Here is an 11,675-nt window from a genome sequence, read left to right as displayed (position 1 = left end):
TTCTCCAAGAACCCTCTTCAACATTAGCATAATATTTTGCACTGAGTTACAGAACCCGGAAAGATTTCTCAAAGAACTCTCTTCAACATGAACATAAGTTTCTGCACAAGTTAACAGAATCCACAGAACCAAGATTGATTGAAGAAAGACTGATTTCACAGACCAGGGAGACCTCTGAAAGAGCGTTCATCCGCTAAAATCCTCCGAGAATCCACCATCGAGCTGATCCGATTTTCTTCATCGAAACAGTAGGCTGGACCTTGCCATTTCTCGTCTTCCAGCGTCGCCCCGACTTCAAAGCTCATCACATGCGCTGATCTGCCTGAAATTCAAGTTTCCAACGATTTCAACAAGACAAAGAAGAAGAAGAAGAACGATTTCAAGAACCCTATAAGGTAAATTCAGGCAAGGAGGAGAAGATTGGAGCAATCTACCGGTGTAGAACACCCAGTGGACGGGCCGCTTGGTGACGACGTCCTCGTAGTACCAGATAAAGTCCACCTTCTTCCAGACATTGCAGAGGAAGCCGTCGACGCGCTCCTGGCCGAGGTACTCGGCCCCGTGCAGCCAATTTGGGGGAAGAATTCCCACTCCGACGTCCAATATACTACAGCGCCGCGGATCCTCCAGAGTGTACACGAACGAGGTACCGTTGTTCCACTCCAGATCGTAGAGCAGACCGCCGAGCTGGCTCCGAATGATGTTGAAATTGCGTCCCCGCGGCCAATCGTACCAGAGATCGATCAGCGAGATCGTGCCCGAGTAGTTCATGAAGAGGATGGAGTGGAATTGAATCGGCCATGGCGTCGGAGTCGGAGCTTCCGCCGCGCCATCGCTAGAGACGACGAGAAGAAGAACAACGAGAATCAAAGGAATCACCTCCCAAGAACGTCCCGCCATGAACGACCTTCAAGGAAGAGGTGGCTGGCTATCTATCGAGGACGAGATATTTTGAAATTAGGGCTTTTTTATGACGAAGTCACATGTTTTTTAGCACAAACACCAAAAGGATAAAACCCCTCAATTATGAGGAACTATGATTGTCATACCCGTCGTCAACAGTCATCATCCTCGTCAACAGTCATCCTCGTCATCAACAGTCATCGTTCTCATCAACAGTCATCCTCGTCATCAACAGTCATCGTCCTCGTCAACAGTCATCCTCGTCGTCAACAGTCATCGTCCTCTTCAACAGTCATCACCGTCGTCAACAGTCATCCCCGTCGTCAACAGTCATCGTCCTCGTCAACAGTCATCCCCGTCGTCAACAGTCATTGTACCCACTGTCCACACTTGGTAACATCTTATGCATAATTGTCGTCCTCATCGTCCACATCGTCAGCAGTCGTGGGCCCCCCATTGACACTTGTCTTACCCTCGTCGTGGGGGGTCGTCATTAGTGTCTTCGACAATTCTCATCCCTGTTATCATCAGTAACCATACATGTCGGTCGTCATCCCCTTCGTCCATGGTTGTCGTCGACAATCATCACTAACATCTGATGACTGATGACTGAATTCAATTTGTACAGCCATCCGTCCACTGCTCAGGACTATGAAGGATGGATGAATTGGACGGAATGGATGACGATCCGTCATCCCTCTGATAAGCCTAGATAGAAGGATAAAATCCAAAGTTGTATTTCAGAATTATTCACACAATTATGGAGAACTATTGTTGTCATCTGTGTCCTCAACGGTCATCTACTGAATTGTCAACAGTCATCATCCCCGTTTTCTATGCTCGTTGGACCTGTGGGCTGCAGTGTCATCGTCTGCATTGTCGATGGTTATTGTCTCCATAGTGGATATAGTCTTATGAGTCATCGATAGTCACCATCCCCATCGTTTATGGCCTTAGTCCGCATCATAACTGGTTCCCATCCACACCGCGAACGGGAGGGCTTTTTTCGTCCCATGATGAAAAAATTATCCCGTCGGTGAGACTGGACGAAAATCGGAACGCAAATTCGTCTCGAGACTTCCGGACGGGACGAAAAAATCACCCCGTCTGGAGATCTCGGAAGAAAAAACCGTCCCGTTTGCGTCCCTGCACTGACTCGGGACATCGGACGAGACGATCTTCGTCCTGTCCATCGTCCACGTCCTGGACTCTCCTGAACTACACTAGTGCAGGGACGCGGACGGGATGGTTCTTTCGTGCCAGGGCGAAAAAATCGTCTCGTCCGTGAGGTTGGACGAAAATTGGGACTGAAATTCGTCCCGAGACCTCCGGACGGGTCGGTTTTGGTAGACGGGAGGAAGAAATCGTCCGTCAGGAGTATTGGACGAAAAAACTGTCCCATCCGCGTCCCTGCACTGATTCTGGACGTCTGACGAGACAATCTTCGTCCCATCCCGTTCTTCGTCCACGTCCCGGACGATCCGGAACTACAATTTATTTGCCGATTAGGGATGACGAAAATGACGGAACGGACGACGATACATCATCAGTCATCCGTCATCCATTCGACAAGCCTAGACGGATAAAATCCGAAGTTGTTTTGGATCGTTTCGGAGTTCATCGCACAAATTATGAGGAGCTTCATCCTCATCTTCGTCCTCCTCGTCTTCACTCGGGCGATCTGCAAAGGGGAAGATCCGATCCCCAAGCCATGGCCGGAGCAATTTCACGCGATGCTCTACGTGAATCTCACCACTACCGGCAAGCTCCAGATCGACGATCTCTGGTACGATCTCCCCAACGGGAGGAACTTCAACATCTTGCAAGGGCAGCTCTCGGAGGTGTTGTACGATCTCGAGTGGGATAATGGCACTTCCTTCTACTACACGCTCGGCGATGGCGGGACTTGCCGACGCGTCTCGTTTCCCGTCGGCCTGCTACGGCCTGATTTCCTCTCCGATGCAACCTATCTCGGCCGCGTGAACACTGACGGATTCCTCTGCGATCTGTGGCAGAAGCTGGATTTCATCTGGTACTACGAGGATGTCGCTTCCAAACGTCCCGTGCGGTGGGATTTCTTCACCGGTGAGTTGTAATCTGAGCTTATCGCGCAGTATGATTCATCGCAGCGACGTCGGTTCCTGATTTTTTACCGTCTGCAATTGATTTCTGGTTCTTAATATTTGGTAAATATTTTGAAGATTCTACTTTATTTAAGATGATCTGCATGTTAAAGTATCTTAATCATTACTCCTGGGTAGCATCTTAATTATAATCATGTCTCTCCGGTGTCTTAATCATTGGTAAAGATTTGGAAGATTCTACTCTGTCATTGATTTTCTATTTCAGATGATCTTCCTGTTAAAGTTTCTTAATCATTACTCCTGGGTAACATCTTAATCATAATCATGTCTCTCCGGTGTCTTAATCATTGGTAAAGATTTGGAAGATTCTACTGTCATTGATTCTCTGTTTCAGATGATCTTCCTGTTAAAGTATCTTAATCAATACTCCCGGGTAACAATTTAAGAGTTCTGAAGCTGAAAATGATGTGGAAGATTCTTCTGTCATTGATTCTCTGTTTCAGATGATCTTCCTATTAAAGTATCTTAATCAATACTCCCGGGCAACAATTTAAGAGTTCTGAAGCTGAAAATGATGTGGAATATTCTTTTCTATACTTGGTTTTTTGTTCTTAGCCTATCAGTTGGTTGGTCAAAGATTTGCAAGATTCTACTCTGCCATTGATTCTCTGTTGCAGATGATCTTCCTATTTAAGTATCTTAATCATGACTCCCGGGTAACATCATAATCACAATCATTCTCCCCCGTTGTCTTAATCACGGGAAAAGATTTGCAAGATCCTACTCATTGGTAAAGATCTGTCATTGATTCTCTGTTTCGGGTGATCTGCATGTTAAAGTATCTTGATCATTACTGCTGGTTAACATCTTGAGCGTTCTGAAGCTGAAAATGATGTGGAAGATTATTTTCTCCAATTGATTTCCTGATCAGTCGGTCAATGCGTCTTCTTCAGTGGTATAAATTTGGAAGATTCTACTTTGTCATTAATCATTGCTCCCAGATTACAACTCATAATCTCTGAAGTTGAAAAGGATTAAGATTATCATTTTCTCTATTTGATTTCCCGTCTCTGATGAACATAATCTTGGCCACAATAAATTTCCTGTTTCAGATGGTCTGCCGGATAAAATAATCTCAATTATAAGCTCGGAAGTTAGATCCTTACGTTATTCGGAACACTGATTTACAATTATTCCGTTTGAAAAAATATTTATTAAATTTCGAGGATATTTTAATTCTTACGTTAGATGCAAGGTTTGTTCGATCGGACGGCTATGATTTAATCCAACGGTTGACGCGTACAGGGATGTCGATGCACGTGATGACGTTCGAGGTGGGCGCGGTCCTCCCGGACCCGGCCTGGCAAGCCCCGGTCTACTGCTTCCCCGAGACCGAGCCGCGCGACGAGCCACCCCGCGCCACAGGTGGGCCCCACGACCTGTTCCGCCAGCTCAGCCTCCTCATCAAAAACTCAGGTAAGCGCACTTCCTCTAATTAAAAACTAATATCCGCTAATAAACTTTTTCAAAATGAAGAAAACGCTTATTTCTCCGCGCGCTTCTTGGAGTTGTTCTCTGGTCTGGTCTTCTTGAAGGCCCTCACTAATTCCTGTAAAATAAATAATTCCGTTTTAAAAAAAAACCACCCCGTCTTAAAATCCCCAGAAAGATAATTTAATTTAAATTACCTGATTGTTGTTGCCTTCTGGAAGCTTCTCCTCCGTCCAGAGATTCTCTAGGTTGTAGTAGGACCTCGCCTTCTCGTCCAGAGCGTGGACGATCACGGAGCCTGTTCTCACGAAGTTCTAACACCCTTCCACCGAGAATGAACCGAAATCCGGAAACTCACCGGCATCGACGACGATCCAATTTCCTCCGTCCTGTCCTTCAATGCGGGGAAGAAGCATTCGATCGGCTCCTCGCTGCTTCTGCTTCGCCTGTTTCTCCGACGATTACGAAGATGAACATACAGGAATTCGAATCAAATCGGGGGAAAAGAGCCTGCCTTGTAAATTAGAGCTTGAGCGATGTTGCGAACGTGCCACGCCGACTTGCCGGTGGCCACAACCATGTGGTCCGTCCATCCGCACTGCTTCCCGACCGGAATCACTCTCACGTCGCCGGCCTTGACATCATTCAATACCTTCTCGATCTCCTCCAGCTCCAAGCATCTCTTCAAATCCGGCGCCGAGAGAGATCCAAGTCCTCGAGAGAACAGTAGATCGCTCCATCGACGAGGAAGAGGAAGAATCTTCGAGGAGATCGCCAGAGCTCGCCATCTCGCCGCCGCGGACATCGTAGAGTCTATCCGCCCCTAAATCGAGCCCCGAGCGCATATAAGGGATTAAAACCCCCAAATATCGAATAGAGAAAGAGAATCGAATAAGTCGGTATTAAATTATTTTTAAAAATGGCGGAAAGCGCGGTACGGTGCTCCGCGGAGGATGGCGGTGAGGATAAGGAGAGGGTCACTCGCGGGCGGGGCGCAGCTGGCGGGAAATCGGGCGGCGTAAATCTAATTGAATGTAAGTTGCGGTTCCCCCGCACTTTCCCGCTCGTCGACTCGTACTTTAATAATTCTCTCTCTCTCTACCTTCTCCCCTGTTTCTCTCTCTACTCGTCCGATGGGAAAGAGAAGAAAAGCTTGGGGAGATCACGGATGGAGGCGGAATCGGTGACAGCGGCGGTGATAAAGCGAGGAGGATGAGGAAATTCGTGAAAGAGGAGTCGGCGATCGTCGGTAAGGTGTAGGCGATGGAGCATTGAGATGGAATGGATTGATTTTGAGAAGAAAATCGGCTGGTTTTTCTTCTGATTTTGAATTGCTTGAGTTTTGATCGTGCGGCTTAATGTATTGTTGTTTGTGGCTTTGTTTTTTTTTTTTTTGGTTGAATTCCTTTGAGCGCTGGCATTGCGCAGGGATCTTTGCCTCGGGGCCTCGGATGATGGAGCTGGAGTAGTATCTCATCTTTCGGGGAATTCGGCCGCCGATCTTCGTAAAATGTGCTGAGGTTTTAAAGGTCCTCTGGTTGCCTATTCGTCGAGTAGAATCATCGATTCTGCCGTATTTCTGCCTGTTTCCCGATGACTGTTCTTTGTTCGTAGTGAAGTGTGTTGCCCTCTTTCCCGTGTTTTTCGTAAAAGAGGTATGCGGGATAATTAACTGGCATTTCCTGTTCAGACCTTGATCATATCTTCGTATAACCATTTTCTTCTGCTCGATGAATTTCATAGTTTTGTCGCAACTCTACCGTTCTTGCGTTAAACCATAATTTCATACTTCCTCTTAGCAAGCCTTTTAGGTCTATGTTTGATCTAGGAAACCTAATGGTACTTAATTTTACAGGAAGAATGTTCTTCTCCCAGAGAAATTTTTTTGCCGCGTCTCCTTTCGCCTGTGGTGGGACTTCGAATATTATCTCTTCCGAAGAATGTTATAATAGGTGATCTTCCTTTGTCGGCCATACGATGACCCTCTCCTCGTCGATGAGGTTTTCCTCTAAGAGAGGCTTTGTATCGGAGAACCATAAGAGAGGGCACAGCTTTGACGGCAGACTTTCGATCAAAGTCAAAGATGATGATCTCGTTCTGTTCAGTGATATTCAGGCGAGAGATGGCGATAATTTTTTGTTGAATTCAACTGATGATCTGGACGACTCGATATGTGGGTACTCATTGAACCTAAGAAAATTCGTTTATTATTTTTTTCTCGAAATCTGTCTTCCTAAGCTAAAGATTCTTCCGTATCTTGATGCTCTTTTGTCTTTTGTCGACCAGCTAAGCTACGATTCTTTTCCGATTTCAAGCTCCACGGCCCAGTTTATGCGGATGGCAGTGATCTGCTGTACGTGGGTTCTGAGAAGTCTAATTACGACTGGTGAGTTCTGTTTCCTCTCCATGGTGGGCAGTCAATCGCGTCTTCAGCCAATTTATTTCCAATTGACCGGTTTATCTATTGTAAGTTATCCCCTTGCGCGCCACGCTAGTTGATTCTGAAAATGATCATTCGGACATTTCTTGAATTCTTATGGATCCATCGTAAAATGTATAAGGTATAATTCTTCGACAGGGCAAAATTCTAATTCCGTTTTCAGATGAAATAGTTAGGGGTGGGAAGGAATCCGACTCTATTGATCATTTGGAACAACATGCGTCCTACGTTGTGTTGTCATGTTTGTGGAGCTCGTGTGTTTCTGAGAATAATCCTGTTTTTTGTTGGGTCAATTTTGCCAGCAAGGATGTTGGTTGAATTATTCATCCCCAAACTGCATCATTTCCCCTTTCATAATCAAACTTGTGTTGGGCATGTTTTTCCCAATTCATATTGATATTTGTATTATGATGGTACCATTTGACAATGAGAGTCTGATTGAACAGGCTCGTAACTCCTCCGGGGACTCCTCTTTTTCCATTTTTGGATGATGAGGAGTCGCGAGCTACCCAGTTTCTTTCCCGGGGAAGACCAGAAGTCCATGCTTCAGTGTCGACTTGTTTTTCTGTAAGATTCAATGCTTTATTCCATTTTTTCTTTGTTTTCTGCATAAGTGTGATGGACATTAACTGTTTGTGGTAAAAAATTCTCTAATTCTTCTTTTATCTGATCACAGACCGAAAAGGAACGGAGGACCAGGAGCAGTGCCAGCCCAAGGCGATCAACTCCAGGAAGAGGAAGATCACCTTCTAAACGCAATTCTAGCCCTGCTTCCATAACGAATCCTGGGACACCATTGCGAAGATCAGCAACTCCTAGTTACAAACAGGCAATGCATAGAAGATCGAGTAGTGGGTCTAGTAGTACTACAGCCTCTGTTGGGAGACCAGCAGCATTTTCGATGAGATCAGAAACACCTCATACTCTTCGCGATTCTCTTTCATCCTGGTCGGCGGCACGTGGGAGGGATTCTTCGCCATCGTCTAAAACTGTTCACAGGGGGCGTTTGAACAGCCGACGGGGGTCGTTCACCTCCAGAAGTGTTGGGTCCTCTCAGAGCAATGATCATGATCACTTCAGTTCCATGAGTAAAGGGTCTGTTACATCATCTTGTGATGATGACGCTGACTCTGCTCTTCCTCTAAGTATGAGAATCTCATCCCAGCCAACCATCAGAAAGATTGAAAACTCTGCCGGTGTCAGGAACACAAGAAGCTCATCCAGCACATACCCTCAGAAGATGGTAAAATTTTCGTCTCAACTTTATTGCTTTTTGTTTGACGATAATAAGGGCCTTTATTTATCTTTAAATTATAACTGGGCTTTGTTTGTTCTCTTTGTTTCTCCAATATAGAATCAAAGTGTTAGGAATTCGGTTTAATATTTTAATTGTTGAACGCACATGTATTTATCCTTTTGTAATGTTTGATTTCTTACCCATTTCAGGATCAAGGAAAAGTTCCTCACCACAAGTTCAGGCCACTTTTGACAAACGCGCCAAGGGATCTGGACAATAAAAAGTCAATCATCACTGATCATGCCTTCGCTTCTTGGAATTCTTCTCTCCAAACTAGCAGCAATCCAAGTTTTGAACGAGCAGCCAGTACTGAAAAAAAGTGTGAAGTCAGTGGCATTGATCGGAGGGAGCTTGCTGTGAACAAGTCGGGTAAAGTTGAATCAGAAATTGGGGTTGAAGTGAATATGGGAACTCAAGATAGTGGGAATAAACCTGATCGATTGCAGGATAAACCTGTTTTCGTAGAGGATAAATTGGATAGAAAGATGTCTGGACATGTCGGAATCAACCATAGCGAACCGTATCAATTAGAGTTTGGCATTCAGACTGTTGAAGAACTATCATGTACAGGGAAAGTCGAGAAAAAGTTGGCCGTTTGTCAGAAATGCAACGTAGTCTTCCAACCGTCGAAAATATCAAACGAAACAGTTCCTTTCTGCCCAAGATGTTGTATAGAAATAGGGAAAGGTTTAACTGATAGTGAACAATGCGTACGATCTTTGGGCATTGTTTCACAAGGTTTTCAGGGTTTTGGTTATCTTCAACGCAATCAGTCTACATCTGATCGGTGTCACACGTTACAACTTGGTCACGATGCATCTCATATGTCAGAAACTAGGTGCAGAAATTCTAATGAGGAACAAAAGAAAAGTTGGGAGAGTAATCGCTGTGATTTAAATTCTTCAAGTGCAAGGTTCACTACACCGTCGGGAGTTGAACAGAGTGATGGACTCTGCAATATGGTTGATACCTCGAATTCCCAAAGAACTGAGCACAGTACAAAAAATGTTTCATGCCCTGCCAGAAAAAGAGATGTGATGAAAAAGACTCCTAACAATAGTGTATCTCAACGTATGGTACACATTTCTTCAAAATTAGCTGATACTTCTCAGACGCAAGAGGAGACAAACATCATTGACGGCAATAATGATGGCAATGGTATCTAGTTACTTTACTTAATTTTTATCTGTGCATACTTCTATGGTGTTGCATAATCGTGCTCATTTTTTAGGCGCATGCTTAATAATACAAATGTTTTCAGGGTTGTACGTTTTTTTCAGAATCAAAGATGGAGAATTCTCTTTGACTGTGCATTATCGTAGGATCGGGAGCCTAAATAGTTTTCTCCTGTGGAACCCTGTGAATTTGACATACCTACCTTTAAATCTGTTTTCATGTGTTTTAACATAAAGGGCCAGTTTATTTTTTCCAATGCTCTAAAGGTGCTATACTTGGTACTCCCTTAATTGTTTGCGTTAAAATGATAAAATTGCCCCTAGTTTGGTGCAAGGGTTCTGCAATGATGGCAAGTTCGTCATCTATGCAGGTTGATGACCAGTCATCGTGGTCACTGTCCTCTGTAGCCGGAATGACGAGGACGAAATTTTCATCGTCCTCGTCATCTGGAAGTGTAAAAATAGAGAAAGTGATAAGAGACCATGACAAGTCATCATTGTCATATGTCAACCATTCACAGACAAAGAATGACAATGATGAAGAAGTCGTCATGAAGAACCCAATCTGATGTTTCTCTTGGCTCAGAGTGCGTTCTAGGAGGAACTTATTCTATTGGAGTATTATAATTACAGAAGCACCCTGCTAAAGTAAGCAGTTGTCTGCTGCTAGGGTGATTCTTGTGCTTTTTGGAGTTAAGTCACAGGAGTAAACATCCAGCACTGAAAGAGAAAACATTAAATTTAGGAAAAAAAATTTCACATAAAATTTCTATTACTTGCGTGATTCAGCTGATGAAGTCACATAAAATTACATTTATTTACATTTGACTTGGAGTCGCGTAAAAAAATCAATTTTTTTTTACCTTCGTAGACATTTCTTATGGAGATGAGGGATCGTTTTTGACGGTGTTTTTTTATACCAACAGGTAAGTCGACCATCGTAGTCAATGGTCAAGGAAGACATAGTAAGTCAATGAGTTTAACATTGGATGAAGCAGCTGATCGTAAACTCTTCAACAATGTTCATGAGGCAGTGGCCGTGGAAACAGAAAACGAAAAGTTATCATCGTCATCGCCTCCTGCTGTTTCCGTCGATCGGCCTCCCATAAGTCAACCCAGAAAGTCTTCATGTGACGATGGTGACCAAATACAGGTCAAAAGGAATGTGTCTCAGTCAGCTTCTTCAGACGTGAGATCAAAGCCCCAGGAAGTGGCTTCAAAGTGTAAGTGCACGGTGATGTAGAATTTCTTATACATACGGTTTGTTTATATTTATTTGTCTCAACTAATTTTCATAATGTTGGGGCATCCATCTCAATTTAATGACGTAGTTGTTGGAATGATCGAGTTCCAAGAGAACTGATGTCCAACCAGGCAAAATATGACCTAATTAGACGAGCTAGATGTTACTTCTGGGCTAAATATGGAGATTAGGCTATTGCAGCATAGTTAGTACAGAAAAAAGCCAGAAAAGACGGATATATATTTCATTAAAGGTAAAAGGAAATGGGAGGAGGATGTTAATTGGAAAATTAGCAGGAAAAAAGAACGCCGAATCAGAAATAAATGTGAGACAAAGAAATGGCAAAACCTGCAAAGGTATTACTTGAGGAAAACTCTCAACATAACAAGTTTTTATTTGAAAGTGAAGATTATCTGGAGATATCTCTGTCAGAACTCTCAAGAGAAAAAGTTACGCCTTGCCAGTGTGTTTTTATACTCACTTTCAGTTCATTGCATCAAAATGCTTGTTAAATGATCGAAGATTAAAGGAAATATCTGTCATGAACTAACGGGAATATTCTTTTGGTTGATCAAATGAAGTGATGAATGTGGCATAAAATGGGATCACTCCGTGTGGAAACCAGGTTAATCAGATGTCAATCTTCCTTCTATTATCTATTTCGAATATAAACTTGTCAGACGATCAATTAGATTAGCAGATATGGCTAAAGATTTCCATATTTTGTCTTTTCAACCTTTTATAGCTGCATGAGAGTGAAAGATTTCCCCTATTGACTCTGATCTTTTATTCAATCCTATGTCCTACAAGATTTTCATTTAATTCTTCAACAAAAATCTTCCCGTTTAAACTGCGTTTAGAATATTTACAAAAGTTAGTTCGTTTTGAATATAGCATATTCAATCAACAAGATTCCGAATGAAGTAGATACTTCCCAGGAGTATAATCAATTTTCTAGTTTGCATGTGGAAAATTATTATAATTTGATTCATCCCTTGTGAACCGACCTGAACTCACTGTGCAGAAAAAGTAAGGTTTTCGG

General features: G+C 43.5%; 4 protein-coding genes across 10 annotated transcripts; 2 read left to right on the top strand and 2 right to left on the bottom strand.

The window, feature by feature from the left end:
• Positions 1–962, bottom strand: LOC144704689 (uncharacterized protein At4g14100-like). The gene is made up of 2 exons (XM_078577195.1): positions 435–962; positions 1–322 (listed from the first exon to the last, which is right to left on the bottom strand). The coding sequence occupies exons 1-2, from the start codon at positions 898–900 to the stop codon at positions 156–158; spliced, it is 633 nt and encodes a 210-aa protein (XP_078433321.1). The 5' UTR covers positions 901–962; the 3' UTR covers positions 1–155.
• A 1,541-nt stretch (positions 963–2,503) lies between these two features.
• Positions 2,504–4,545, top strand: LOC144704111 (uncharacterized protein At4g14100-like). Its single transcript, XM_078576358.1, has 2 exons — positions 2,504–2,988; positions 4,293–4,545. The coding sequence occupies exons 1-2, from the start codon at positions 2,535–2,537 to the stop codon at positions 4,484–4,486; spliced, it is 648 nt and encodes a 215-aa protein (XP_078432484.1). The 5' UTR covers positions 2,504–2,534; the 3' UTR covers positions 4,487–4,545.
• Positions 4,460–5,328, bottom strand: LOC144704112 (Lojap-related protein). Its single transcript, XM_078576359.1, has 4 exons — positions 4,993–5,328; positions 4,837–4,924; positions 4,676–4,776; positions 4,460–4,596 (listed from the first exon to the last, which is right to left on the bottom strand). The coding sequence occupies exons 1-4, from the start codon at positions 5,281–5,283 to the stop codon at positions 4,531–4,533; spliced, it is 546 nt and encodes a 181-aa protein (XP_078432485.1). The 5' UTR covers positions 5,284–5,328; the 3' UTR covers positions 4,460–4,530.
• Positions 5,329–5,473: 145 nt separating this feature from the next.
• LOC144704109 (uncharacterized) lies at positions 5,474–10,679 on the top strand. 7 transcript variants are annotated; one of them, XM_078576354.1, is made up of 8 exons: positions 5,474–5,727; positions 5,907–5,998; positions 6,334–6,651; positions 6,765–6,864; positions 7,365–7,485; positions 7,595–8,161; positions 8,365–9,373; positions 10,317–10,679. In XM_078576354.1, the coding sequence occupies exons 3-8, from the start codon at positions 6,456–6,458 to the stop codon at positions 10,631–10,633; spliced, it is 2,310 nt and encodes a 769-aa protein (XP_078432480.1). In that variant the 5' UTR covers positions 5,474–5,727; positions 5,907–5,998; positions 6,334–6,455; the 3' UTR covers positions 10,634–10,679. The 7 variants fall into 7 exon arrangements, with proteins under 7 accessions (XP_078432480.1, XP_078432479.1, XP_078432476.1 ...); XM_078576353.1 differs by having other exon boundaries at positions 5,907–6,007; XM_078576350.1 differs by having other exon boundaries at positions 5,907–6,133.
• The last annotated feature ends 996 nt before the right edge of the window (positions 10,680–11,675 follow it).

Source organism: Wolffia australiana, chromosome 6 (assembly GCF_029677425.1).
Source record: "Wolffia australiana isolate 7733 chromosome 6, ASM2967742v1".
NCBI classification, from domain to species: Eukaryota; Viridiplantae; Streptophyta; class Magnoliopsida; order Alismatales; family Araceae; genus Wolffia; species Wolffia australiana.
This window is presented reverse-complemented; position numbering and strand designations above follow the sequence as displayed.

What these genes read in the sequence shown, in the direction of transcription:
- LOC144704689 (XM_078577195.1), bottom strand. Translation starts at nt 900, where the DNA reads ATGGCGGGACGTTCTTGGGAGGTGATTCCTTTGATTCTCGTTGTTCTT. An exon ending in CCACTGGGTGTTCTACACCG is followed by an intron (nt 323 to 434) that starts GTAGATTGCTCC and finishes CTTGAATTTCAG; the next exon opens with GCAGATCAGCGCATGTGATG.
- LOC144704111 (XM_078576358.1), top strand. Translation starts at nt 2,535, where the DNA reads ATGAGGAGCTTCATCCTCATCTTCGTCCTCCTCGTCTTCACTCGGGCG. An exon ending in GCGGTGGGATTTCTTCACCG is followed by an intron (nt 2,989 to 4,292) that starts GTGAGTTGTAAT and finishes TGACGCGTACAG; the next exon opens with GGATGTCGATGCACGTGATG.
- LOC144704112 (XM_078576359.1), bottom strand. Translation starts at nt 5,283, where the DNA reads ATGTCCGCGGCGGCGAGATGGCGAGCTCTGGCGATCTCCTCGAAGATT. An exon ending in CTCAAGCTCTAATTTACAAG is followed by an intron (nt 4,925 to 4,992) that starts GCAGGCTCTTTT and finishes TCGGAGAAACAG; the next exon opens with GCGAAGCAGAAGCAGCGAGG. An exon ending in TTGGATCGTCGTCGATGCCG is followed by an intron (nt 4,777 to 4,836) that starts GTGAGTTTCCGG and finishes TCGTGAGAACAG; the next exon opens with GCTCCGTGATCGTCCACGCT.
- LOC144704109 (XM_078576355.1), top strand. Translation starts at nt 6,456, where the DNA reads ATGACCCTCTCCTCGTCGATGAGGTTTTCCTCTAAGAGAGGCTTTGTA. An exon ending in TGATCTGGACGACTCGATAT is followed by an intron (nt 6,652 to 6,764) that starts GTGGGTACTCAT and finishes TTTGTCGACCAG; the next exon opens with CTAAGCTACGATTCTTTTCC. An exon ending in GAGAAGTCTAATTACGACTG is followed by an intron (nt 6,865 to 7,364) that starts GTGAGTTCTGTT and finishes CTGATTGAACAG; the next exon opens with GCTCGTAACTCCTCCGGGGA.